Source organism: Gavialis gangeticus, unplaced genomic scaffold, assembly GCF_001723915.1.
Source record: "Gavialis gangeticus isolate Ggan-Ray unplaced genomic scaffold, GavGan_comp1, whole genome shotgun sequence".
In the NCBI taxonomy this organism is placed as follows: Eukaryota; Metazoa; Chordata; order Crocodylia; family Gavialidae; genus Gavialis; species Gavialis gangeticus.
In genome coordinates, this window is record NW_017729024.1 from 100,623,284 (window position 1) to 100,649,588 (window position 26,305).

The window sequence follows — 26,305 nt, forward strand, 5'->3', positions numbered from 1 at the left end:
GTTACTGTAGCTGCAGAACAGCCTGGGTGCTATGAAGCTGATGCACAAAAATGATCACAGCAGGGTGCAGGTCCTGGGGTAAAGAGGCCTGTGTGGGGGCCCCCCTCCCAGTCCCATGGCACACTTATGTGGGGGAGTGAAAGCCCCGGCACACTGGATGCAGCAGGATGGGTGATAGCCAGAAATTCCAGCCAGACCAAGTAAAGAGCCATCCAACCTGCCAGGTAGGCAGGTGGGCTAAATGGCAGCCACGGCCCCTCCTCCTGGCTCTGCAGGGACCCCCAAAGCACAGGGCTTGGGGCAATTGTCCCAATTTGCATCCCTACAGAGATGGCCCTAGTGATGCAGTTCTGTTTTACAACAGTATAAGGATAAATACCTATTTCGTAAGGTAAACAAGGTTCTTTGGGTAAATCCAATTTTTTTATTAGATCAACTCAAATAGTTGGAAAAATTATTTTTAGCAAGCTTTGGGGCATAAACACCCTTCAATAAGCTGGGGAAGCATCTGGACTGTGCTATTCTTGGAGTGGTAAAACAGCCAGAGGCCAGTATGTATGCAAGAAAGCCAGTGAGTTAAAATGTAAATTGAACTGGTCAGTAGGTGAGAGAGCGGGGGCGGGGGGGAGGGGGAAGCGGGGAAATGATTTTGGAAGCCTACACAAGGGTTGATGTCCCTTCAGAAGCACCTCTGTTTACAAACAGCTCTGCTTTATGTATCATGCATTCCTTGCATGTTCCCTCTTTAGTAGATCTAGTATTTGTTTCTTTTCTAGGTTTTCTGTTTCTACTGCTTGTTTCTTACAAGAAACTTGATCTGCTCTTTGTGACACCAATCCTTGGATAGACAGATAATTTTCTTATTAGAGGATTCTGACTGCAGAAAAGGGAAAGGAGGAAGTAGGAGCATAGCCTTGTTCTGTTAGCTTTTTAAAAATATAATAATACTTTTACTAGACTTCCCTTTCTTTAGAGTAACTTTTGATATAAAATCTAAAATATTAACAAAAACATCAAAAACAGGGAAATTCTACTGGGTTTAAGAATAATCATCAGAGAAAACTGACTAGTAAGTTTCAGTGCCGCATTTTCCGGGGGCTGATGATCAGCACTTTGAAGATTCAGTTCTTTTAAAGTGTTTCATGTTAGGCCTCAGAATTGATGCATCAAAAATCTCTAGTATCTTAAAAAAAGTTAGTACCTTATTTATGAAAACATCCAGGGAGAGGCTTTTAAAATAAAATTAGAAGGTCAAATTCCAAGAGATCCTCTCATGGGTGTAGCACAGGGAGAAAGCATGAGGTCTCCACATGTGCAACTACACCGGAGCCTACATCATAGCAGGACTATTCACTCCTGACCCTCCCTAGGGAGCAGGTGATTGGAAAGGGTGGGGATGGGAGAGGAAGAGGCCCTTTTCCTCTCTGTGCCAGCCTGCAGAGCTTGTCTGATGAACCATGCAAAACAACCTGCTACATCCTAATAGATGGTTTAAATAATAAATACACTATAACTCTCCACAGTTCTATAAATAAAACAAACCTTTCAAAATGACAGGTAGACACATACCTAACCTGTTTAGAAGTCACTGTACTACTAAATATGCCAAATATTGCAGAGTTTGGTGCTAATAATAATCACACTCAAATGCATTATATTATGTTTGTATACTCAGGAAAGTGAACCCAAGAGAAATAGTTACAAGAAGCTGGATTTAGTAAATACTACTTATTATTGCTAAGTAAGATAATATTTACTCTGTTTGCTAACAGGATGTAATGAGGATTAAGCATCAACTTCTAGTAGAGTGTTTTGAATACTGCAAAATACTATACTGATCATATTTCACATTTATAACAATGGAACCGGTCTTTTCTCTCCCCAAGTAACTTTGCAATGTAATTTTCAATGAAAGGTGGATATGCATTTTCCATCCTTGATACAATGATTTTGCAGTTTATGGCCCAAACATATATGAGTTTAATTTCATTCCCTGGAGCAAAGTACTAAATGCATAACATCGCCAAAGGCCAGTGAGAAATAATGGGCCTTTGATATAATTTGGCAAAGATAATGATTTGTAGTCCTAACTATTTACTTGTGTAAAAATATGCTAACTATATTTCTATCTGTTGTATACTTTTTATAACTTTATATATAAATGTAGGATTATTTTAAACCTAAATGAATATTACTATTACAGGGATAAGTCAGTCAATTCTAATAGCATGTAGCTTTATCATAAAACTGCTCAAGGGTTGGGAGGGAATTGTTAAGACTAATAAGTTTAACGACATTGTTAGTTGTGAACTCTGTTAGGCAATGCTATTGGGAAAGGCTGTTGCTCAAGGCTGAGGAACCCAGGGACTAGTGAGAAAGAAATGTGGTTTGACCTGTGTGAAAAAGTATATATGAAAAACAATGGTGACACTGGCTTGCAAACTTCTGTTGTATATTAAATGTCTTTCATCTGGAGATTAGTCTATGATAATGTAGGCAATTAATGTAAAGGGTTATCAAAAAGTTATCTAAAGACTTTAAGGCTACGTATGATAATCAAAAGCTGGAGGCTGAATTGATTCAATTTTCACAGGTTAGTCTAAACTGCATAGACTGGACTGAGAAGCAAGTGAACAGACATCAACTTTTGATTCCAGAAATGCAGCCACATGCTTGCAGTGGCTGAGGCCAGAAGCTGGGGGAGGGGGGGAGGGCAGGGGTGGGGCACACCACCCTGATCAGCTGGAGTAGAAAGCTTGGGCAAAGGCTAGCACACCCACCCAGTGAGAAGGGATTTGTGGGAGGAAGTGCAAAGCATCCTGGGAAGCTGGGGGACTGTAAGTTAACTTGCATCTGCAGGGGATCTAGGATTAGTTCAATAAATCTATTTAACCTAAATCAGTTAAGTTTCATACTACATCCATTAAGGTTTATTTTAAACTGGTTTTGGCCATTTTGAAAATGATCGATGTTATGGATTGAACTTCTGTTGTGTTATAGAGCTGACCTAGTTTCGGTCATTCGTATCAGATTGTGTGTAAATTCTGGCCCTACCCTAAATATATAGTAGGAAGAGAAAAAGAGATAGCAGTTTACAGTCCTTTGTTCACAAAGAGAATGAGGTGCTAAACAAATATATAACCTCAGATTGCAAGGGCTTGTCAGAACCACTAGGCACAGCAGACTTCTGCCTCTGTACACCAAGCTTGGGTCTCATAGAATGATTGAATGTCACTTTGAACAGCTCCATATTATGCTCCCTTAGCTTATTTTCCATATGAAATACAGACATGCATCCCAGCTGTACTAGGTTCTCTTCTCCACAGACAAGAACTGCAGGTGCTACTTTATCCATTTAAAGATGTTTCCTTCCCTCCTATCCCACAACTACCAAAACACTTCACATTGACAGAACTAGATAACATGAATGGAGACAATAGGTTGAATGAGCCACCATTGCTAAAAAGGTTGCATTGACCAAGAGTTACATTACTAGGTTTTTGAAACGAGACTGGTACATGCCACTGCATGACAGCTATTGATAATTACTGTCTTGATGATCACTGTGGAATGCTTTTTATCTAAGACATTTTAGAGACATAAATGCCTTACTATTTTGTCTGTTATTCTAATGTATTAATATTGGGTTACAGCTCAGTCAAAACTTTTTCCTTGTTCTGTGGTCAGACCACCAGTCATGTGCACATTCTCTATCACAGCTAAATTAGTAGTATTGTCCTATGTGTAGGGAAAAAAAAAGAACCTCTTGGAATTTAGTGCTTTAATTTCATAGAATGCCCCTTGCAACTAATATTAAATAGGACTGCCCTGGTGGTATTTTTTAGATACTATGCTACATCTCTATCTACTCTTTTGCTCTACATACTGAAGGATCCTAATCTTATTTTATAAAAAAAACACAGTATAAATTGAAATAAGAATCTGTTTCTTTTTTTGCACAGTGCTGTATTTTGCATCTGAAGAAAATATTCCTTTAGCATCACGATCCTGGGTAGGGAAGAAGAAAAGAAATTCTGTCTTTCCTGCCAGTGAAAACCAAAGCAAATCAGGTAACATGAATTGCCTTTATTTCCAGACCATTAACTGCAAAAATAAGCCATAAAGAAAGTTTGCAACCAACATTTTGGCAAGGTTTTTACTATACAGAAAGCCTTTTCTGCAGTGTAGGTGGTATCAAATACAACATGTATGAAAATATGGTCAAGAAAAGAATAACACCTGGAAGGAACTAATGTTGCAGTCCTGTTCAGTCAAAACTTTTGAATGTTAGTAGTTTAGCTGTGATGGCTGTTTCCTCTAATTATGGACAAGTGAAGTCACTGCAGGGAAACCTCTATTATGCTTGGGTGGGGAAAACACCACAAATGGAGAAGGTTGTTAAATGTGCTTTTCTCTTTGTTGAACAATAAAAGGTTGAAGAACCAGAATACATCTTGACTTAAAATTACTTTTCATGACATTGAAGATACAATCTGGTCTCAAGTCTAGTCAGTTTGGAGCAAGTGGGATTTTCTGCTGCTATCGAGTTCCAGATGCAAGTGGACAAATTCTCAGCTGCTGGTATAGGAGACAAGGCATAATGGGAAGAAAGAGGGCATCACCAAGATGATCTACTGCCAGTTTCAAATTCAGCCTGTATCTAAGGTCTCCTATACATGTGTGTGGAGCGTGCTCCAATGTGCTGGAAATCCAGCATGTCAAAGGAGACTCAATTAAATGAGTCTGCTGGAGCATGGAAATTGATACACTCCAACAGCCTTTTACCTCACATGTATCATGTGCTGGACTTGATGATCTTCTGAGGTCCCTTCCAGCCCTAATGTCTATGAAATCTATGAAATCAGTGTCACTGTGCATCTCTGCAGTAAAAAAATGGCAGTGGGGTGCTTAGAAATACAACATGTTCAATGAGCTTTAGTTCAAAGCAGCCCGCCACCATTTTTTCAGCACAGCAATGCATGGCAATGCATATGATGCGCGGTCACTTTTAATTAGTGTGGCTCGCTAAAGTAAAGCACTGTGTCCTGCAGCACATGTAAAAATCCCCTAAAATTGGTGGTATTGGGGTAGCAGGCAGCTAAGGTTAGGGAACTATTACAGTTAGTGATGTTATTTTTTGCTATCAGTTCATCCTTTTGGGAGTATAACAAAATCCACCAAAATCATAACCTGTGCCTTGTGACAGGGCTCTGAGCAAATTTTAGTCAAAAATGCCAGTCACACAAAAGGTTCTGGTCCTATGTCAACAATGATCTCTTAATCTGTGCGTAAAGCTGCATTCCTAAATTTAGAGCTATACTTGCTGTGACTGGCCAAACTAGGTGGGTCTCTACCAACTGGAATTTTTGGGGCAGAACATGAATATACTTGCAAGACATCAATAATAAGAAATCAGTAACCCTAGAATCATAATCTTGTTTAAATACATACATCCCTGAACTACTTTGGAAGTTAACCTGAGACGTAATGTTTCCATAATCTCAAGTTGCAGAAATTGATCCCTAACAGGGATCAGGTTAACTGCAGGAAGTTGGGGGCATTTTGTGTGTCTTAAAAAGCATAGGTTGCCATGACTTTCAGTGAGAGTGACAGGGAAATTTCCTTTGGCCTCAAGTATTTTGCAACCTTTGCTTCCTATAGCTGAAATAGTGTACCATTTTGATAAAAGAGTGAAGTTGATATTTGCATCATTTCTTCTCCTAGTTACTTTCAAATGCAGGAAAACAAAAATGCCATATTACTTTGCATCTGTGATATACTGTATGCCAGCAAAGTCATCATTTTAGTGTAAGATTCTAAATATGGCTCTTCTCTTTGCCCTTAATGCACCTGAGAAATCCTTTAATGTGGGTGAACCTTAAAAAGTCATTTGCACAGGTGTCTTTAAGATCAGATTGCTGCAAAGACTCAAACTCTGAACTCAAAGGCCATGTCCAGACAGGTGCAGACGTTTGGTTCTCCAGGGACAAGACGCACCAGCACTCCTTGTGATGCTGCTCCTTGTCCCTGGGGAACACCCATGCCACACTCCTTCTGGCACACGGCAGGTTACCCTGAGTGGCGTAGGGGAGGTTGGGCCAGCAACTGTGCTGACCCCAGCAGCCTTACCTGAGATCCTGGGGGCTGGGGAAGCAGTAGCCACAGCACTCCTGCAGCTGGGAGCCTGGCCAGCACCCAGAGAATAGCTCTGGTAGGCCAGGCTCCAGTTTTGGGTGACACATGCTGCAGCCATGTATGTCACCCCGCTTTTTTCCTGTGTGGGTTTATTTGACACCAGGGTCTCCCAGGATCACAATCCTTCCCCTCCCCCCACCCCGTGATGCAAGGTAGCAGTGCAGGAAACGCCTGGATGTGCAACACAGACATGCTTAGCTGGACGTGGCCAAAGTGTTCAGGTTCAAGTATTTGATAAAGAATCAGTTTGGCTTTTCTTTTATTCCAAACTTTCAAGGCAACACTTGTCTTGCTTGCTTGCTTAACATTACCAAAAACAGTTAGTTAAAAGGAATATTTCCAAAGAGTCTGTTCCTTTATTTATTTAAGTAAAGGAACCACTAAAAATAATTTAAAAGTAATGGACCATAATTTTAGTTTCTGAAGGTCTTCATAATGAGAATATTCAACAACAATTCAACAAGCATTTTCAACTCAGAGAAATAAATAGATTTTCACCATGAATTTTTCACAAAACTTTTTATGATAGGTGAAATAATTCACTTAAATATTTTACTTGAAACCAATGGAAAAAATCACCATAATTATTATTTGTATCCCTTTCAAATTAGCTGAATGCAGTAAAATTATTTTGGAGTCTCTCATACAAAAATAAGCAAAATGGAAATTAGTGCAAAACCATTTTTAATAGAAATCTTTCCTTACTGGAAGAGAGACAAAAGCTGCATAGAGGTGTAAAAATAATTTTGAAAAACCCAGCATTTCACTTTAAGCTCAGCATGTCCTGAGCCCAGTGCATGCCCAAAAGAGGCATCACATTAGTTGAACCCACCTCACCCAAAGTCTGTATAGATCAGATGTTTCAGTGGGGCTTTTTGGTGCTTTTATCTAATAGCTGATTCAATCAGCTGATTCAATCAGCTGTTAGATAAAAGCACCAAAAAAGTCATGCTGAAGCATGTGATCTATATAGATGCTGCAGAGCTGTGTTGAACTTAACATGCTGCCTCTTCCGGTAAAGGGCTGTTTTGTTTAGTTTTTTTCCACGTCTCTCAGCAGCCAAAGATATTTTTTCTGTATTCTTCCAAGCTATATCATATCTGCAAGCAGTAGCCTACAGTCTAAATAAATAACTCTACTATCCTGTACCAGGACAGAGATAGAACTAACTCCAAGTCTCACTAAAGTTAATGGACCTTTTATCATTTGCTCTAGTGGGAGGAAAACTAGGCCACTGCTGTTGATTTCATTAGGCACATCCAGACAAGTGCACACATGCAGTTTGCAGTGCCTCAGAGCTGTATGAGGCACCACAAACATATGCATCTCAGGTGCACCCATTATCAGCACTGTTAATTTGCATGCAGTACAGTCACAAAATTTGACACCAGGAGATCCCAGGGTCAAAAAACAATGCCACTAAAAAGTGGCACAGTGTACATGGCAGCAGTGTGCACAGCCAGAAACAGAGCCTGGCCATCCAGAGCCATGCTTTGGCTGCCTGCCAGTCTCCATGTGCCTGCATCAGCACTGCTTCTGCCCTAGGAGGCCTCCAGGACCCCAGGTAAGACTGCTGGGGCAAGTGTAGGTGTTGACCTCAACCTCCCCTGCCCTCCCTTGGGCAATTTGCTGCACACCAAAGTGCATGTGCATGGGCATGCCCATGGGCACAAAGCAGCAGCACAAATGTGGTGGGACAGGTAAACACTGAATGTATGCACTCATCTGGACATGCCCACTGCGTGCAAGATAAACAGAGTGCATATTTTTGTCATACACTTCTCATAAAAGGACATGCTTATGATGTGTGAGGGAAAACATTGAATTGTGCTAATCTGAATAACACTAATCCTCCTTTATTATTCATCATTTGCAACTGCAATGCTTTTGCATTTAAGGAAAACAACTAAAAATAACATGTATGTTTGATTCTTGTAGAGATGTGGGCATCACTAAAATCCATATTCATGGTTCATTGGCATAAGAAAAGTTTTATAGCTTGTCTTGTGGCTGATGGCTATTCAGAGTTCTTATGAGTTCTTTTGCTGAACATTTCAATGTTTACACAGTCTTGAGTAACTGTATTTTATTATTTTTTGAGTGATGAAAAATAGATAATCCATTAACCTTTGTAACCAATACTCTCCAATGTTTTGACATCTGACTGTGTAAAAAATGCCATTCTTTACCTATCAAAAAAAGGAGTACTCTAGCTAGAATGGCCTGTAAGGAAGTTCTTTTTTTTTCTTCTACTGGAATTTTCCACTAAGTACATTGGGATTGTCCATTTAAAAAAAAAAGGCAAACATAAACAATATCATGCATGTGTAATTAAATGGGTGCCTAACCACATGGCTTCATTCTGCAAGATTCCCTTTATAGGATGCCACATTTAACCAATGTTACATCTCATCCATTTTATTCTCATTTACTCCCAGGTTGGGGCCAGAGATGGAGAGAAGGAAACTGGGAAGGCAGTGCATATGTTTTCTGTTGCTTTGCATTTTTAATTATGGGTTAATTGTGCTATTTATTCTATTAGGGTATGTGCAGATGTTACACTTACATCAATTTAACTAGGCTTAGGTTGATCTAAGCACCAATCTGTACAGATCTTCGGGCAGCAAAAAATGGCTGCCTCGAGGAGGTGAACTAAGTTAGATCAGGAACAGGTTAGCCTGATCTAACAAACATCTGTACATGCTTGAAAAGCATCCCCAGGGTTGGGAAAGCCCAGTCCTTAACCTCAGTCTTTGGGTTGTACTCTTTCTAATCCCCACAACCTGAATTTCTACCTGCATTCATTGTGGTATTTGAGTTGGTTATTACTTAAATGAGCACTACAGTGAACACAATTAGAAAGTTCTCATCTCTTGATGATTAAGACTACCTATTTTACTAGCATTCATATTATAGCTAGTGTGGAGGAAGTCATTATCACCTTGCCTACAGGTACTTTTAACTGCATCTGCTGTAGTTCAAATTTGTCAGAATATATTTTCTGTTTTGCTGTGTGTGAACTGATTTGCCATTTTTATCTATATCTTTTAGAATATTTAATCATAGCAGCAACGAGGTGCTTTAGGGGAGGTATAAGAAGTGAAATTCTGAACTTTGCCTTCACTGAAATGGGAAGAGATAAAAAGTACCATGAAAATGAAGGTTTCTCTTCAAGAAAGAATAGTCCTTTCTGTGATATTTGCCTGGTAAAACAGCATCTGCTTCTGGACTCACTTCAAAGTTGCTACCTTTCTCAATACATGAACAATATTCTGAACACAGGAGATATTGAAGAGCTATGGACCCAACAGAGATCTTACTGGCAGTACAGGTCCTGTGTCCTAGCATGCATCGGAAGGAGATGCTGTCCCTTAAGGGCTGCTTTACTGTATCAGAAAGAATAGAAATCATGGGAAGGGAAAGCAGTTTAATGGGAAGAATGTGCTTTGTGATAATGCTACAAGACAAACCTTAGAAATTTTGCTGTCTAACCCCAGGAAAAAGGATCCTAGAAGCTGATTGTAATTGACAAGAAGCCCCACACAAGTAGTAGAGTGATAGGGAAGCCTTGTGGATACCTGTCTCTGCTGCTATACCTAAAGCCTTTATTCAGTTTGTATTTAAAGGCTAGGGAAAGACATTAAAAAAGCCTGAGCCTGAACTGATTCAACCTTTGCAGGTTATTCTAACCGGGCTAGGCTGAACCAGGTTCCAACCATACAGACAGTCCCTCTGAACTGAGGAAGTTCAAGCACATGCCTGCAGTAGCTGAGGCTGGAAGCCCGGAGCAATGCCAGAGCTGAGGGGGGCATGGCCAGGCCCCAGCAGGGCTCTGAGTAGGGAGGAGTGTAAACCCCAGCCTGCCTGCAGTCCCAGGCTTTTCCCTGCTTGCTGCTGAAGGGGCGGGTTGTTGCCAGGCCCCAGCTAGCACTGAGGCAAAGTGGGTGTGGGTGTGTGGAGTGCATTAATTTGTTGATGACACAAAGATTTTCAATCTCCCTTCCTGCTTCTGTATAGTGTCTGCAGCAAACCTGACAGGCAAGCAAGCTTCAGGCGGGGGGGTTGATAATAGTGTCACCCCTATCTCAGTGTTTATTGCCCCATTAAGAAAGCAAAGGGACATTACCAGCTACCTGTTGATTCTGCCTGTTGATTGAGCATGGACACAGCATGTGGTCAGCTAGCTAATACACAGATACCTTCTCTGCAAGGCAGAGGGGAGTGGGGAAGCAAACAGCTCTTAAACAGCTTTTCTAAGGAAGGACATTAAGCTACCTGTTGAATAGCTCCAAAAAACCTATCTGCCTCTGTCATCTCCCACAGCACAGACTGTAGCCAGTATGTGACCTGTAGCTAATGTTGAGGTGTCTGTGAGGGAGAGGGGAATGTCTGCTTAGCACAAAGTGTGGAGGGAAGATAGGAAGCAGAAGTCAGGAAGATGCCTGCAGAGACTGCTGAGCTCCAGCGTGGGACAGACATTGCATAAACCAGTTTGAGCCAACTCAGTTAAGTCTGATATTACATTCAACTAGGTTTATCTCAAACCAATTTCAGCCATTTTCAAACTGTTTTATGTGCACTGAACATCTGTTCTATTATAGGTTAAACCAGTTTTTGATCACTTTAACTGGTTTATGTGCAATGTCTGTCCCTGGCCAAGAAAACCACTGTATATTAACAGGAGTTAGCCTGAGTAGAGAAATATAAGGCTTAAAGATAGGTGTTCTTAGCTGATATACACTGGGTGCATCTATACAAAATGCTAAATGTGCAATAGACTAATTGTACTGTGCATTACCATGTCACAGCAAGATCTCTGTTAATGCACTAATGCTCAGGTACTCTGCTAATGTGTTATTATAGATACTAAACTGAGTGTGCAGTAATTACGGTGCATTAATGGATGTATAGACATGCCCACTGATATGTACATCATCAGTTGTGTACACACTGATCTTTGGAGTCATTCAGGATCACTGTAAGTACAGACTGAACCATCTACAAACTGCATCAGGGACATTTTGTGCTGTAATTAGGTCCTTGCCATGTGATCATCTTTACAGTTAAGATGGAACAGAAAAAGTGCATAGTTGAGTCATTCAATTTACACCGCATGTGGCTTGCTTAATCTTAATATTCTGTTTTCAGGATTATATTGAAATGCGTTGCATTATTCTAGACTGACACATGAAAACATCATAACAGTATCATATGATATGTTCAATAATTCCTTTTCTTGACGTTGTAAACAGCTCACATTAGTTTCAGTAATTTACCTCACATCAATTCTGGTCTGTCTTGTGATGTTATTGTTTTTGCCAATATAGCTCATGCAAGATGGTCAATCAAATTAGTTAGATTTAAAGAGCAAAATCATCACTGTTGTAAATTAACCAGATTGCTTGGACACAACCGTGTATTTCAGTTACTGGAGATGCATGTAGTTTTTGTATTTTAAATACCAGAACAAAGTAGGCCGGAAATTTCTTGAATGTTTTGAACTTGCATAAAAGAAAAAAAAAAGCCTCTTGTTTTTCTTATGTTTCTTTTTTAATATTATCACTTTGTGTACTTTTGCTCTATTGACCATGATGAGCTAGTCAAACAATGTCTTTATCCAGCTGGACTGTAAACCTAGTAGTGGAAAATATTACACACCACAACATGTGAGTTTATATGACTAGGTCTTTTAGGCCATTTGAAGACCATTTTCTTGGGACATAAAGGACAGTGGTCAGTTCAAAGTTATCAGGGTGGAAGGTGTATCTGAAATATTTTCCTCCCAAATCAGTTGGCACCTTTCCACACATTTACTTTACATTATGGATTGTCCAACAAATGTTCATTGCGGTATTTTGATGATCCATTGAAGGAAGCTACTCTTGCTTGTAAAGGAGCTTTTCAATATTTGGGTTCATCCAGAAGCAGGACTTCTCTCCTCTCAGTACAAATACACCATAAAGTTTTTGACTGTCTACAAAACCTGACCAGTTTTGACCAGTTTCATATTTCTATACATATAAAGTTTTTTGTGGCATTCAAACTTCCTTTCCAATCTCTTCTTTTCTTTTTTTTTTTCTGATGTCTCCCAACTTGTCATTTTATCTTATTTCAGAGGCATGGGTGAAAAGAGGTAACCCTTCAAACTCTCATGTGACTGAAGATTCATTAAAGAATGAAGCTGAACCTAAATCACAGGGAACCATTACCTCCTCAGTTCCTCTACCAGGAAGTGTTACTAACTACTTGGATGAAATACAAGGGCATCCTTCATATGAGATGAAAAGTATTATGATTGATGAGGAATCTACACAGGGTAAGCCCCACTACAATAGGTTAAAAAATGCAGGCAGATAGCTGTTGATTTTTATATGCACATTCAAGAACATAGAATGATAGCTCCATAGTTCCATTTCAGTAGTAGCTGGTGTGTCCCATAAATTTTATGATCTTTAACTGTTATGAATTTATGGAGATTTCCATACAGATTTAAGTGGGACCTTCTATTTCAGATTTAGAGGATGGACTGATTCTTATACACCGTTGTGTGCATCATGAATAATCCTATTGAAATTCATAAGATTACAACATAAATTCAGTGTGGAAGGAAAAAGGAGGATGTAATGGAACAGCTCCTTATTATCACAGGGGAGAACTCAGATTTGGATAAAATACATATTAGACCATGAAATGTGGTGGTTATTTTCACATGTGTTCTCTATGAGGTACTCTCACTGCTGGGACAGAAAACTCAAAAAGGGCATGTCTACACATCACCCTACATTGCTGTAGTGGTATGCTACATCACTGTAGTGTGTCGCTATGATGATGTATGGTGACATGGGTTTACACATGACCAGCAACTACTTCACCATACTGGAGTGCTCCATTTTACACACTGCTACAATGAAGTAGAGGTCAAAACTGTGCGTTGTGCACACAGCGCAGTATAGGCTGTTACTGCATCATGCTTTAGTACTTCCAAAAGGAAGTACTATAGCATGGCACAATAACAATTTCACCATAGGGTGACGTGTAGATGTGCCCAATGAAAAAGATTCACTGGTTATGGTATTAGCTAAAGGTTTGAGAAATCTAGGTTCAAATCACTGGCCTGAATACACTGTTTGCAGTGTGGGCAAACCAGTGTAGACAAGCAGTTGTGAAGTTCCTTCAAGTTTATCACCAGAATTTGGCAATTGCAAAGTCAAACATTTTGGCAATAAGTGAATAAAAGGCCAAATGCTCCAATACCCAGCTAAGTAGGTTGTTAAATGCTATTACTTTTTCTTAACCTAGTCAGAGGGGACCAGCAGGCATTGGGGGAGTCCCTGTTCCCCTGAGCACTACCAGGAGTGACTAGAAATAACGGTCACAAGCTGGCAGAGGGTAGATTCAGACTAGACATCAGGAGGTGCTACTTCATTGTCAGGGTGGCTAGGATCTGTAACCAACTTCCTAGAGAAGTGGTGCTGGCTTCTACCCTGGAGGTCTTTAAGACAAGGCTAGACAATCACCTTGCTGTACTTTTTCCTGCCAAGGCAGGGGGTCGGACTTGATGATCTGCTCAGGTCCCTTCCGACCCTACAAACTATGAATCTATGAAACTATAACCTAAATAAAACAAATGTAATTGATAATAGTCAGCTCCTCAGGTGTGTAAGGGTTAAATATTCCAAACAGTAGAAATCAATCAGCACAGCCCTAGGCATCCTGATATTTTAGCCATAGGCATCCGGATGTTTTAGCCAGCAAAGCCAGATGCCTACTTTCCTATCTTGCCTGACTGGTTGTGGCTTCAGGCTTAAAGACAGGCCGAACAGCTGCTCTCGGGCTGTGCAACATACCTTATTCCTGAAGCAACGTCCAGATGGTATATATCTGCAGCCCACTTTTGCCCACTTGTGGACTTAAATAAGAGTTCTGCTGCCCTCCCTGACAAATTAAAGGGTATATAGGAAGAGCCACCCTAATGCAGCCCAGTTGGCCAATCAACCTAAGTAAGGCTGACTAGTATGGCTGACTTGCAGTCTCATTCAGAATACTCAAAAATACAGAGTCCCTATACCTACTTTATAATGTGGACAGAGAAACTTTGATTTTATGGTTTCAGAAGGCTTTGACTTTTCAAAGTTTGCTAAATGGCTAATATTCTCCCTAGTTTGTTTTGCTTGGGACAAAGTATCTCTCTCTTTTTTTTTTCCTTTTGGCTTTAGACATACTTTGATAAAATGGGATAGTGGTTACAAGCATTTCAATACAAGTCTTGGTATTCTTGTAGGGGAGTTAATAGTTATTTCTCCATTATACAAAGATGAGTTTTTAAAAAATCTCTTTCACCTGCTTCTTCAGGTCACCCTTGTGTTAGCTCTCCAAGAGGACATCTTCATCCAGTAGTTCACTTATTTTAGTCATCAGTCTTTTGGTTGCATTGTCAAACTCAAGGATGCTAAGTATTTCCTGAAAATTAAATAAGAATAATTGTGTAAATAAATACCTTAAAATTTCCTTGCAAGGAATTCTAGAATATTTTTTAGCTTACCTTTCATGTAAGTGATGAAAGCAGGTGGTTCATTGCATAGCTTCTTCATTACTGCCCCCAAAAAGAGATTACTGGTACTTACAAATCTCTTGGCCTTGTTACATGTTGTATTTTTGAGCTGCTCAAATGTTGATGTTTGTTAGGGCTAGCTTCAGTTTGGAGCAGTCACACCTTAAGGCTAAAAACCTTCTTTGACTGCCCACCACCTGCACAGCTCCGACTTGCCACTAGAGAGCTGGAAAACCAAGGAACTGACTAGGAGCTACAGTTGTGAGTTGCCACTACAGGGCTGGTGAGCCAGGATAGACTCCTATCCCTGCTGTAGGTGAGGTGTGAGAGAGATGAGGTAAGAACATGAAGCTGGGAAGCAAAGAGTTAGTGGGATGGAGATGGGTAATGATATGGGAGATGGAAAGGAAATGGGGATGGAGGAAGGGTGGTGAAATGAAGGAAGTCAGCCACTGAAAGATAAAAAGAAGTAAAAAAAAAAAGAAATAAAGAGGAATTAAATTAAAGAGAATCTCATGTTTTAATATATTGAGATTTTAGGATTGAGGTATGGGGGGTTCTGGTTGCACTTCCTTGGGTGGCTGGGAGCTGGGAACTGGTAAGGAGCTAGTGTCCCTGACTCAGGAAGGAAGCCCCAGCTCATGGGTACCCAATCTGGCCCCTACTTTCTCCCCTCGATCCCATTCCTAGATCTGTCTGTGCCCTGCAACCTGGTTAGTGGGCAAAAGTCTGCCTGTTTACATAGGGTTGCACCCCTAGGATTGAGAGGGGGAGTTGCCTTGGTGCCAGAATCCTGTGGGATTGTAGCTGGGCCTGACCCTGTGGCACAAAGCTCAGGGCTCCCCTTTGTAAATAGGGGGAACCCCAGGTTTACCTGCTTGTACACCTTCCTGGAGTCTTGAACTCATTCCTGTGTGGTCTTGTTGTTGGGAGTGTCAATCAGCTGACTTGTGGTGCCAGCCCTGGTCTGTATAAGCATGTCCAAGCACACCAGAAAAATCCTGAATGGGAGAACCCAGGCAAGCATTACTGGGAAATGAGAATTACTGGGGCCTATGGGATTGAGTCCCTGTGGCTGGAAAGTGGGTAGCTCTGAGCTGCCTGTGCTCTCCTGCCTTAAAGCAAACAGACGTCTATCACACTTGTGTCATATTATATCACCTATGTAGCAGCCACAGATTTTGGTCATTTGTGGTATGAAAAAGGGCATGGACACCTGTTTGCTTGGCCTTTGTAACACCATATGAATTTTTATGGCAGCACAAAGGCAACATCTGGTTCCACTCTGATAAATTCCAGAAGCAATCCATTCACAGGAAGAAATACAGCTGCCGTATCCTTGGCCAGCAGACTTTAGATTCAGAACAGCTACTCCTTCAAGTACTTGTTTGGTGCTGCCATTTGAATTGAAAGACATTATAATCGCTTTTTGTGCCATGCATTTGTGGAACTTTATTTTTTCCAGTAAAACTGTCAACGTATCATTTTGCCTAGAAATAACTGGGTACATCTTGATTCAGCTGTTCTAAGCTCTTTTTTCCTCCGTCTCCTCCACAATATAGCCTCACATTACACCCAGTTCCTTCTAGGATTCCTCACTTAACTTTGTGCCCTTTCCTATTTTTTGTCTGCCCTGTTACCCCCAGTATCTTGAATTCACCAGCTTCTAGCCTATTGACCCCAACCTCTGGAGCCCAGCTGCTGGCTTGGTTCATGGGCAGACCTCCTGGTTTCTGATGTGAGATTCAGATGACAGCTTTATCCATTCTAACAGACTCTCTGTACCCATGTCTTTCTACTGTATATATGAGCATAGCAAGTTAATGAAGCTATGGGAATGAATACCAGCTGAAGATCTGGATCCTGATGTTTTAGAATTGTTAGATGTTTAGTATTCATTTCACGTAATGGTGATGGAGATGGAACTAAGTGGTGAATTTAGATCTAGATCCAAAATGTCTCAAGGACTGCTCAGTGTCTGAGGGTTGGTTTGACCCATTATATGCTTAACAGCCAGCTGGCTTCATATAGATATGGATCCAAATTTAGCTTCACAACCAAATATTTGGCAAGAGTGTTCAGATCCAGAATTTTGTTTTGGATTTAGCTGAAGAAAAAGCAAAAGCCCTCTGAATCATACAGAATGCTGGCTGATAAAAAACAATGAACAACAAGATATTTTCCTCCTTTCAGTTTAAATGTGTTAGATGAAATTATGAAATCAACTGAAGTTTTGCCAGTGACTTCAGTGAAGCAAGGTTTTCACCCAAGATCTTTATCAGCTTCATGAACATAAAGAAAAGAAGAGATTGCAATGGGAAAAAGTACTAAAATGGCTAAAGTTTCTAGTTTCAGAAAGACTTGCTAGAAATTGTTGATATAGAAACTGCTAACTGTGTGGCCAGTGATAGCCAGAAATTCCAGTGTTCGAGATGGTTTCAGTAAAGCTCATTACTCAGATTTATATTGAAAAATATGATTATAAGATGAGTATTATGCTCTTGTCCCATGTGCAGAATTCCCATTGATCTCTCACCCCTTTACTACTGTCCTTACTCTTTCAAAAATCTGAACTGTAGGGACCTTTTTTTTAAGAAAAAATGTAATACTATACTGCCATACAAATAGAGAACTATGATTTTTTTAAATTAATGTTAGTGCTTGCATTTTGCTAACAGTGAGCCACAGCGAATCTTGGCTGGACAAGCTTGGAATCAATAAGAACAAGTTGGCATTTCTAAAATGTCTGATTTGGTGGAAAGAAAGTACCACAACCATAGAAAAAGGTATTTTAACACAAGTAGAGGTAAATACTCTATCTGTCTTGCAGAGCAATCATCATACTACATGCCCACTGAGGGGCATAATTATTTTTCTCTCGCAAATTCTCTCTTTATTCCTTTCAAACAGATTAATTAAACTATCTTTCTGGAAGTTCTATGAATTTTAACCTGCCCAGTTCCTCTAAAACTGGATGCTGAAGGTGAATTCCCTGTGCTGTGCAGGTCGGACTAGATGATCAAATTGGTTCCTTCTAGACTTAAAAATATTTTCTCTATTAACTGCAATATAAGGGATAAAACACACATTGGTGAAAAAATGGTCATGCTATTAAAACCATCTACCAAAGAGATGCGTTGTGCAGAAAAATAATAATTATATATTTCTAATGAAAGAGAGAAGAGGAAAAAACAGGAAAGTTAAACTTGAAGCTTCTAAAATGCATTGAGAGGAAACAATATAAACCCTTTTAAAAAAAACTATGAAAGCTAGATTGGAAAATGCTTTAGACTGTGTCTACACGAGACACCAACCGCACAGTTGTTATTGATCAGTTATTTAGTACTTGCATACTAAATGACTGTGCAGTAACTGGCATTACTGTGCAGTAGCATCCCAGAACAGCTTTTAGGTGATGCTGACTGTTCAGTAGTTCTGTACTACTGTGCGGTCACATCACATCACAGTTTGTGCCATAAGACACTACTGCACAGTAGTAATGAGCTACTTTGCAGTCAGCATCTTGTGTAGATGTGGCCTTAGAGTGCTTTATTTGCATTACAGTATAATCCAGGTCCCCTGGTGAACTTTTACCTGCATAATTTTCAGCTGAAACATTTTGCCCACTAAATGGACTACAGGAAATAATCCAAATAATTACATTTCAGATTATTGTCCATCTGAATATCTGCATGCTCACATTTCAAAGCCATTCTTCTCAAAGTGTAGACCTAATAAGTTTCAATGTTTCTTAGGGCATTTGTCCCTGAACAGGTTATGCCTGTGTTTGCCCCAAAACATAAATACCCTGGAATTGGTATCTACACACATCTTCCTTCTAATCGGTATTTAGTAAATGGCTGAATGCATTGTCACTTTTCTGTCTTTGATTCAATGATACAATTCCAGGATAGCTGCTCAGATCCACTTTGTGATATCCTGGGGTAAAGTGTTAGTAATTCTTCTCATAAACGTTTTTAAGATTTCTTAGGGCAACAGACAAGGATGTCTGAATGACTGCACTTCATCTCACCAAGTTACCCTGAGATCATAGGAGATCCTAGGCAGCCTCCCATATTAACTAGTAAGATCAAAGACGTGGCGGGTGAGGGAAAATGGCATCTGCTTGTAGACTTATTATCAAACATGAACATAAACATCAACTTTAAAATGTTACAGTTATTTAGAATGAAATTTGTAAAATGTAATCTGTTCATAGTTAATCTTGAAGTATTTATACAATTTTTTTTTCTCTATTTCAAGTTGTTTCAAGTTGTTAATGGCATTTTTTATATACAATAGATCATCAAACTGCTTCTGGAGTTCGTTCTCATGATGCCCATGGACTGACTGAATTGGACGGATGCATGACAAAAGACGAGCAGGCATATATTCCGTATAAATTAGCTAAATTATATATTACAAAGGTAAAAAAAATCTAAATAAGTCAGATACTCATTGGATTGAATGAATAATTTACAACAGCAAAAAAAAAAAAATCTAATAAATTTAACCCCTTTGTCGTGGGGCACTCCCGTGCCCCACTCCTAAGGAGGCTCAACTGGGAAGGGGAAAGGTGTAGCAGGGCACCAGGGTGCCTGCTACTGGCGGTGGTAGTATGGGCCGAGCTGCCAATCACCAGGGCAGCTCAGGTGCGGGTTGCTGGAGCAACCAGGGTGGTCACGTGACCAGAAGGGGGCAGGGCTGGGCCCTTATAAACAGCCAGGCTGGAGCCTGGCTGGCAGTTCCCTTCTGGCAACCTGAGGGGTAAGAGCTCTGTAGGAGGATTAAACTAAGCAGTGCAGCCTGAGCACATAGAGGGATGCATTATGGTGAAGGCAGAGAGAAGCCTGACCGGGAGGCTTTGGCCAGAGAGCCAGGAGGGCCTGGACTTTGTGACAGCCGGCAGGCTTATGGTTTTGTTACAGCCGGCAGGCTTATTGTTTTGGTATTGCCAGTAGGCCTATTGTTTTTGTTGCAGCCGGTAGGCTTATTGTTTGGTTCCAGCCAGTTGGCTTATGGTTCTGTTGTGTATATCATCTGGAGGACCGGGTGAGGCTGTAGGGGTGTGAGGAGGCCTCACAGGAGATCCCCAGCAGTCCGGGGGTTTCCTGGGTGCCCTGTTTGGGCACCAAGCAGCGCTGGGAAGGCGCGGCAGCTGGGCGCCAGTGTGGTACGGGGTGTGGGGTTGAGACCCCAGCCCAAGAGGACAGTACTTGGCCCAGTGAGGGCGTAGGACCCCGAGAAGGGTCGAGGGCCAGGCACGGCTGCGTGCCACCTGAGCCCCAGCGCCGGTGAAAGCCCAAGACAGGGCTGGCGCGGGAGCAGGCTCCGGGAGAGCCAAGGGCGCGAGAGGCGCGGGAGCAGGCTCCGGGAGAGCCAAGGGCGCGAGAGGCGTGTGGCATAAAGACCCCGAGAAGGGTCAAGGGGCCAGGCACGGCTGTGTGCCACCTGAGCCCCAGGTGCAGTTTTGGCATGGGACAGGCCCCGTGAGGGGCAAGAGCGCAGAAGCAGGCTCCGAGAGAGCCAAGGGTGCGAGAGCGCGGGAAGCGCGTGGCATAGGCCCAAGGGGAGCCAGCCTGCAAGAGTAAAGCCCAGGAGGGGCTAGTATAAGGTTAGAGACACAAGAACGTCCGGAATAGCTGCGAGGCTTGGGGCGTGCTAAAGGGGAGGTAGGAGCCCATAAGGCTGGGGTGCACCAAGTTACCCTGAGATCATAGGAGATCCTAGACAGCCTCCCATATTAACTAGTAAGATCAAAGACGTGGCGGGTGAGAATTAGAGGGTGCTGGATCTCCTAATTGGCACGGCAGAGGGGGCCTAGCGGGATCACGGCCGCCCGTAGGCCCCACCCCGTGACACCCTTCCTACTCACCGACCATGATAGAGAAAGTGTAGTTTGTCTATTGCTTATATTCAAACAAACACAACATTTTCTTAGGATTGATCTCAAATATTGCACTTATTTTTTCAATAGTTAGTATTTAAAATATAATATGGGGACTGTCTCTGTCCAGAAAGTCCAGTATCTTCTCTGTGACAGCGCAGGGTGTCAAAGGCCTGCAGCAAGACAACAGCCCTGGATTTCAGGAGGGCAGATTTCAATGAGGTAAGGAGACTAGTCGAGGAGGCACTGAGGTCCCAGAGGGGAGGGGAGTTGGGAATCTAAGAAGAGTGGTCATTCCTTAAGGAGACAATCCTCCAAGCCCAAACGGTGACAATCCTCATACAGATCAAAGGGGGCAAGAGTGCTCAAAAACCCCCATGGCTTACCAAAAGCATCCATGAATGTCTCAAAGCCAAAAAGGAGGCATACATCCAATGGAAGGGAGGGGTGTTATACCTCCTTGGCTTGAGATTGTAGGGGGGCTGTTAGGAAGGCTAAGGAAGAGATGGAACTGGGACTAGCAACCCAGATCAAAGATAACAAGAAGTCCTTTTTTAAATACATAGGTGGTAAAAAGAAGGTACCAAATAAAGTGGGGCCTCTGCAGGACATGCTTGGTAATCTGGTGGTAGCACCAGACAACAAATCTAATCTCTTTAACATATTCTTTCCTTCCATCTTTCTGAGCAGGGACTAGGACGTCCCCCCACCAAAATTCCAAACAGACCTAGGGGAGGTGCAGCCAGGCCTAGGGTCAGTGAGGACCTAGTCAGGGAAATTCTGGAGGGACTAGATGTGTTCAAATCAGCAGGTCCTGACAATCTCCACCCCAGAGTGCTTAGGGAATTGACAGAGGTCATTGCAGGATCCCTGTCACAGCTTTATGAGCACTTGTGGTGCTCTGGTGAGGTGCCAGAGGACTGGAAAAGGGTCAAGGTGGTCTCCATTTTCAAAAAAGGGAGGAAGGAGGACCCAGGAAACTATAAGCCTTTTAGTTTTACCTCAGTCCTTGGGCAGCTCCTTGAGAAAATTATCCAGGAGCAGATCTGCAAGGGGCCAGCAGGGGAGATTATGCTTATGGGCAATCAACATTGGTTCATTAGAGGCAGGTCCTGTCAGACCAACCTGGTTGCCTTCTATGACCAGGTCACAAAAGCCTTCATTGCAGGTGTCGTGGTGGATGTAGTCTTTTTGGACTTTAGGAAGGTTTTTGATACTGTCTCTCACTCCACCCTCATTAATAATTAGGTGACTGTGGTGTCGATGCCTACACAGTCAGATGGGTCACAAATTGGCTGGAGAGCCACACCCAGAGATTGGTGGTGGATGGGTCATTTTCGACCTGGAGGGATGTGGGCAGTGGGTTTCCCCAGGGCTCAGTCCTAGATCCCGCGTTGTTCAATATCTTCATCGGCGATTTGGACAAGGGGGTGAAAAGCATCTTGTTCAAGTTTGCAGATGACACTAAGATGTGGGGAGAAGTGAGCACGCTAGAAGAGAGGGACAGGCTACAACTAGGTCTGGACAGATTACAGTGGTGGGCAGATGAGAATAGGATGGGTTTCAATACGGACAAGTGCAAGGTGTTGCACCTGGGGAGGAAGAACCAGCAGCATTCCTACAGGCTGGGGAACTCCCTTCTCGTCAGCACAGAGACAGAAAAGGATCTTGGTATCACTATTGATTCCAAGATGAACATGGGCTGCCAATGTGGGGACACGTCAGGAAGGCTAACCATACCTTGCCATACATCCATAGATGCATCACGAGCAGGTCCAAGGAGGTGATCCTTCCCCTCTATGCAACATTTGTCAGGCTGCAGTTGGAGTACTGTGTCCAGTTATGGGTGCCTCACTTCAGGAGGGATGTAGATAGCATCGAGCGGGTCCAGAGGAGGGTCACTCTCATGATCAGGGGGCAGCAGGGCAGGCCCTATGAGGAGAGGCTATGGGACCTGAACCTGTTCAGCCTCCACAAGAGAAGGCTGAGAGGGGATCTGGTGCCCATCTACAAACTGGACAAGGGGGACCAGCAGGCCATGGGAGAGTCCCTGTTCCCTCGAGCACTACCAGGGGTAACAATGGCCATAAGTTGACTGAGAGTAGATTCAGGCTAGATATCAGGAGGCACTATTTCACAGTCAGGGCGGCTAGGACCTGGAATCAACTTCCAAGGGAAGTGGTGCTTGCCCCTTCCCTGGGGGTCTTCAAAAGGAGGCTAGACAGACACCTAGCTGGGATCATTTGACCCCAGTATCCCTTCCTGCCCATGGCAGGGTGTCAGACTTGATAATCTGCTTAGGTCCCTTCCAACCCTACCAACTATGAAACAGTAGTGAATACTAGATGATGAAGAAAGTGAAAGGCAGATGTGTAAAGAAAATTGCCACCCATGAATTCTAATCCCTAATAGAAAGAGGGAATTTGTAGTCTATAGATATTTAAAAAATTTCCATGCATTTACTCATAACTGAAATGTTTTTGTTAGCCATGTACAGGACTGCTCAGCTCTTATGTTTAAAAATGTCCAGTGGTAGTGAATATTTTCCTTTTATTAGTTTCAACATTCCATCTTTTTTTGGATAACTTTGTATGCCTCATGATGAATGGCAAAACTTTTAAAGATACAAAGCCAAAATACTAATCTAGGTTGGATTCTTCATACCCTCTGTGGTTTGGGGTTGTTGAATATATAATTTAGTTTAGTTTTGGACTCATCTCTAATTACACATCCAAACTACTGAAAACTAACTTTTCCGTGGCTAGAACAGTGAAATAGAGCAAGAAAACCCCTCTTTCTTTACTAAATATACTAGCTAATCAGAACAGGGGTCCTATGAATGAAAAACACCACGGGATGAACTTACAGCCATAGAATCATAGAAAATGAGGGTTGGAAGGGACCTCAAAACACCTTTTCTCTGGTCTAACAGTCCTTATCCTCAAGGGAAGCCTACCTATGTACACTGAGGGTTAATTAGACCTCCCATTGTTCAGAATTTGAACTAAATTCTGATTTCCATTGAGTTAATAAATGTAATAATAATATTCCAAGCTGTTGCTGTCCTGATGGTCCAGGCAATATGCAAGAAACAGGATTTCTTCAGTGATATTCCACAACTTCTCTAACTAAAGTGTTCCAGGATAGTAAAGCACTATCCAGAAAGGTTATGGAATCTCCAGCCTTGGAGGTTTTTCAGATCTGGCTAGATAAAGACTTGGCTGCTATGATCTATTTGGGGTTTTCATAGATTTAATAAATGTTAGGGGTAGAAGGGACCTCATGAGACAATTGGGTCCAGCCCCCTGCCCAGGACAGGAAGTCATCTGGGGTCAGTTCACCCCAGGAAGGTAAGCATCCAAATGTTTCTTGAATGTATCCAGAGTAGGTGCTTGCACCACTTCTGGGGGGAATCTATTTCAAACTCTGGAGACTCATATGGTAAAGAAGTTTTTCATTCTGTCCAGCCTAAAATGATCTTCCAGCAGTGTGTGACCGTTAGACCTTGTCGTCCTTTAGGTTGACTTTGTGAACATATGTTCTCCCAGTTCTTGATGCACAGCCCTTGTATACTTATAGGTTGCCACCAAGTCACTGCTGAGCCTTCTCTTCTCCAGGCTGAATAGTCCCATGTCTCTCAGCCTCTCCTCATAAGGCCTACTCTCTTGACTTCTAATCATGTGCATGGCTCTCCTCTAGACCCTCTCAAGCTTCTCCACATCCTTTCCAAAGTGTGGAGACCAGAACTGGATGCAGTATTCCAGCTGCGGCCTCACCAAGGCCAAGTAAAGTGGGAGGATGACTTGTTGGGTCTTGCTTGAGATGGATTGGTAGATGCAAGCTAGAGTTTCATTTGCTTTGCCAGCCATGGCATCACACTAGTGGCTCATGTTCATCTTGTGATCAATCATGACCCCCAAGTCTCTTTCGGTCATGGTGCTAGTTAGTGTGGCACTGCCAAACCTATAAGTATGATGTGGGTTCTTTCTCCCAAGGTGGAGCACCTTGCATTTCTTTGGGTTGAATGTCATCAGGTTTTGATTTTCCCAGCTTGCAAGCCTGTCAAATCACCAGCCTATCCTCTAGCATGACCACATTTCCTCATAATTTTGTGTTGTCTGTGAACTTAACTAGTCCACTTTTGACATCCGAATACAGATCATTTATGAATATATTAAAGAGTACTGATCTGAATACTGAACTCTGGGGGATGCCACTGGTCACCACGTGCCATGTTGACTCCGTTCCATCGACTATCACTCTCAGGGTCCGACCATGGAGCCAGTTCCCCAGCCATTGGATCATAAGGTTGTTGAGGCCATAGTTCCTCAGTTTTACCATGAGGACATCATGGGAGACCAAATCAAAGGCTTTTTTAAAATACAAATATATGACATCAACCGCTTCTTCTCCCTTGTCCAGGTGATGCATCACCTGTTCATAGAAGGAAATGAGGTTAGTCAGGCAAGACCTACCCTACAACAAAGCTATGTTGGCTCTCTCTCAGAATGTTGCTTTCCATTAGCCTGTTGTTGATGGATTCCTTGATAATTTTTTCCAAGATCATTCCAGGGATTTCGGTCAAATTGATTGGCCTGTAGTTCCCTGGACCTTCCTTACTTCTTGAAGATAAGTACCACATTGGCCGTCTTCCAATCTTCTGGAACCTCTCCTGAGTGCCATGAGTTCTCAAATATCCTCACCATTGGTTGTGCTATGTCAGCGAAGTCTTTTAGCACTCCTGGGTGCATTCCATCCAGCCAACTGGCTTGTGGATGTCCAGCCTCTCAAGGTGTTCCCCCGCAAGTTCTTCACCAATTATAGGTGTATGATCACCCTTACTCTGGTAAACCTGTGTCCTGGGGCTGGTGAAAAACTGACGCTAAGTAATTGTTCAGGAGATTAGCTTTAGCTTTTTCCTCTGTGTTTGTTGTCAGCTGCCCTATTTGGCTCAGCAGGGATCCAATGTTGCCCTTATTTTTTTTTTTTTTGACTTGCCACATACCTGAAGAAGGATTTTTTATTGTCCTTCATTCCCATAATCAGACTGAGCTTCATTTCAGCCTTGGCTATTCTGGTCACTCCCTACATATCACAGATTTCATAGACATTAGGGCTGGAAGGGACCCCTGAAGATCATCGAGTCCAGCCCCCCGCCTGAAGGGCAGGAAGTCAGCTGGGGTCATAGGATCCCAGCAAGATAAACATCCAATTTTTTCTGGACGGTGTTCAACGTAGGTGCTTGAATCACCACCGATGGCAGGTTATTCCAGTCCTAGGAGGCTCGGACAGTAAAGAAATTCTTCCTTATGTCCAGCCTGAAATGGTCTTGCAGTAGTTTATAACCATTCAACCTCATCATCCCTTGGGGCACTCTGGTGAACAAACATTCCTCCAGATACTGGTGGTCACCCCAGTAATCTTATAGGTGGCCATGAGATCACCCCTGAGCCTGCACTTTTCCAAGCTAAACAGCCCCATAGCTCTCAGCCTGTTTTTGTAAGGTCTGCTTTCCTGACCTCTGATCATGCACATGGCTCTTCTCTGGACTCTCTCAAGCTTCTCCACATCCTTTTTGAATTGTGGAGCCCAAAACTGGACGCAGTACTTCAGCTGTGGCCTCACCAAGGCCTAGTAAAAGGGGAGAATGATGTCCCGGGATTTGCTTGAGA

At 42.3% G+C, this 26,305-nt stretch overlaps 1 protein-coding gene across 1 annotated transcript in view; it reads left to right on the forward strand.

The window, feature by feature from the left end:
- LOC109297588 (centrosome-associated protein CEP250-like) overlaps window positions 1-26,305 on the forward strand; it is a 91,651-nt gene that overhangs the window by 2,545 nt on the left and 62,801 nt on the right. The window contains exons 2-5 of the mRNA XM_019517457.1: window positions 3,963-4,070; window positions 12,311-12,511; window positions 17,425-17,532; window positions 19,049-19,173. Coding sequence (XP_019373002.1) covers window positions 3,963-4,070; window positions 12,311-12,511; window positions 17,425-17,532; window positions 19,049-19,173 — 542 coding nt within the window. The remainder of the gene's footprint in view (window positions 1-3,962; window positions 4,071-12,310; window positions 12,512-17,424; window positions 17,533-19,048; window positions 19,174-26,305) is intronic.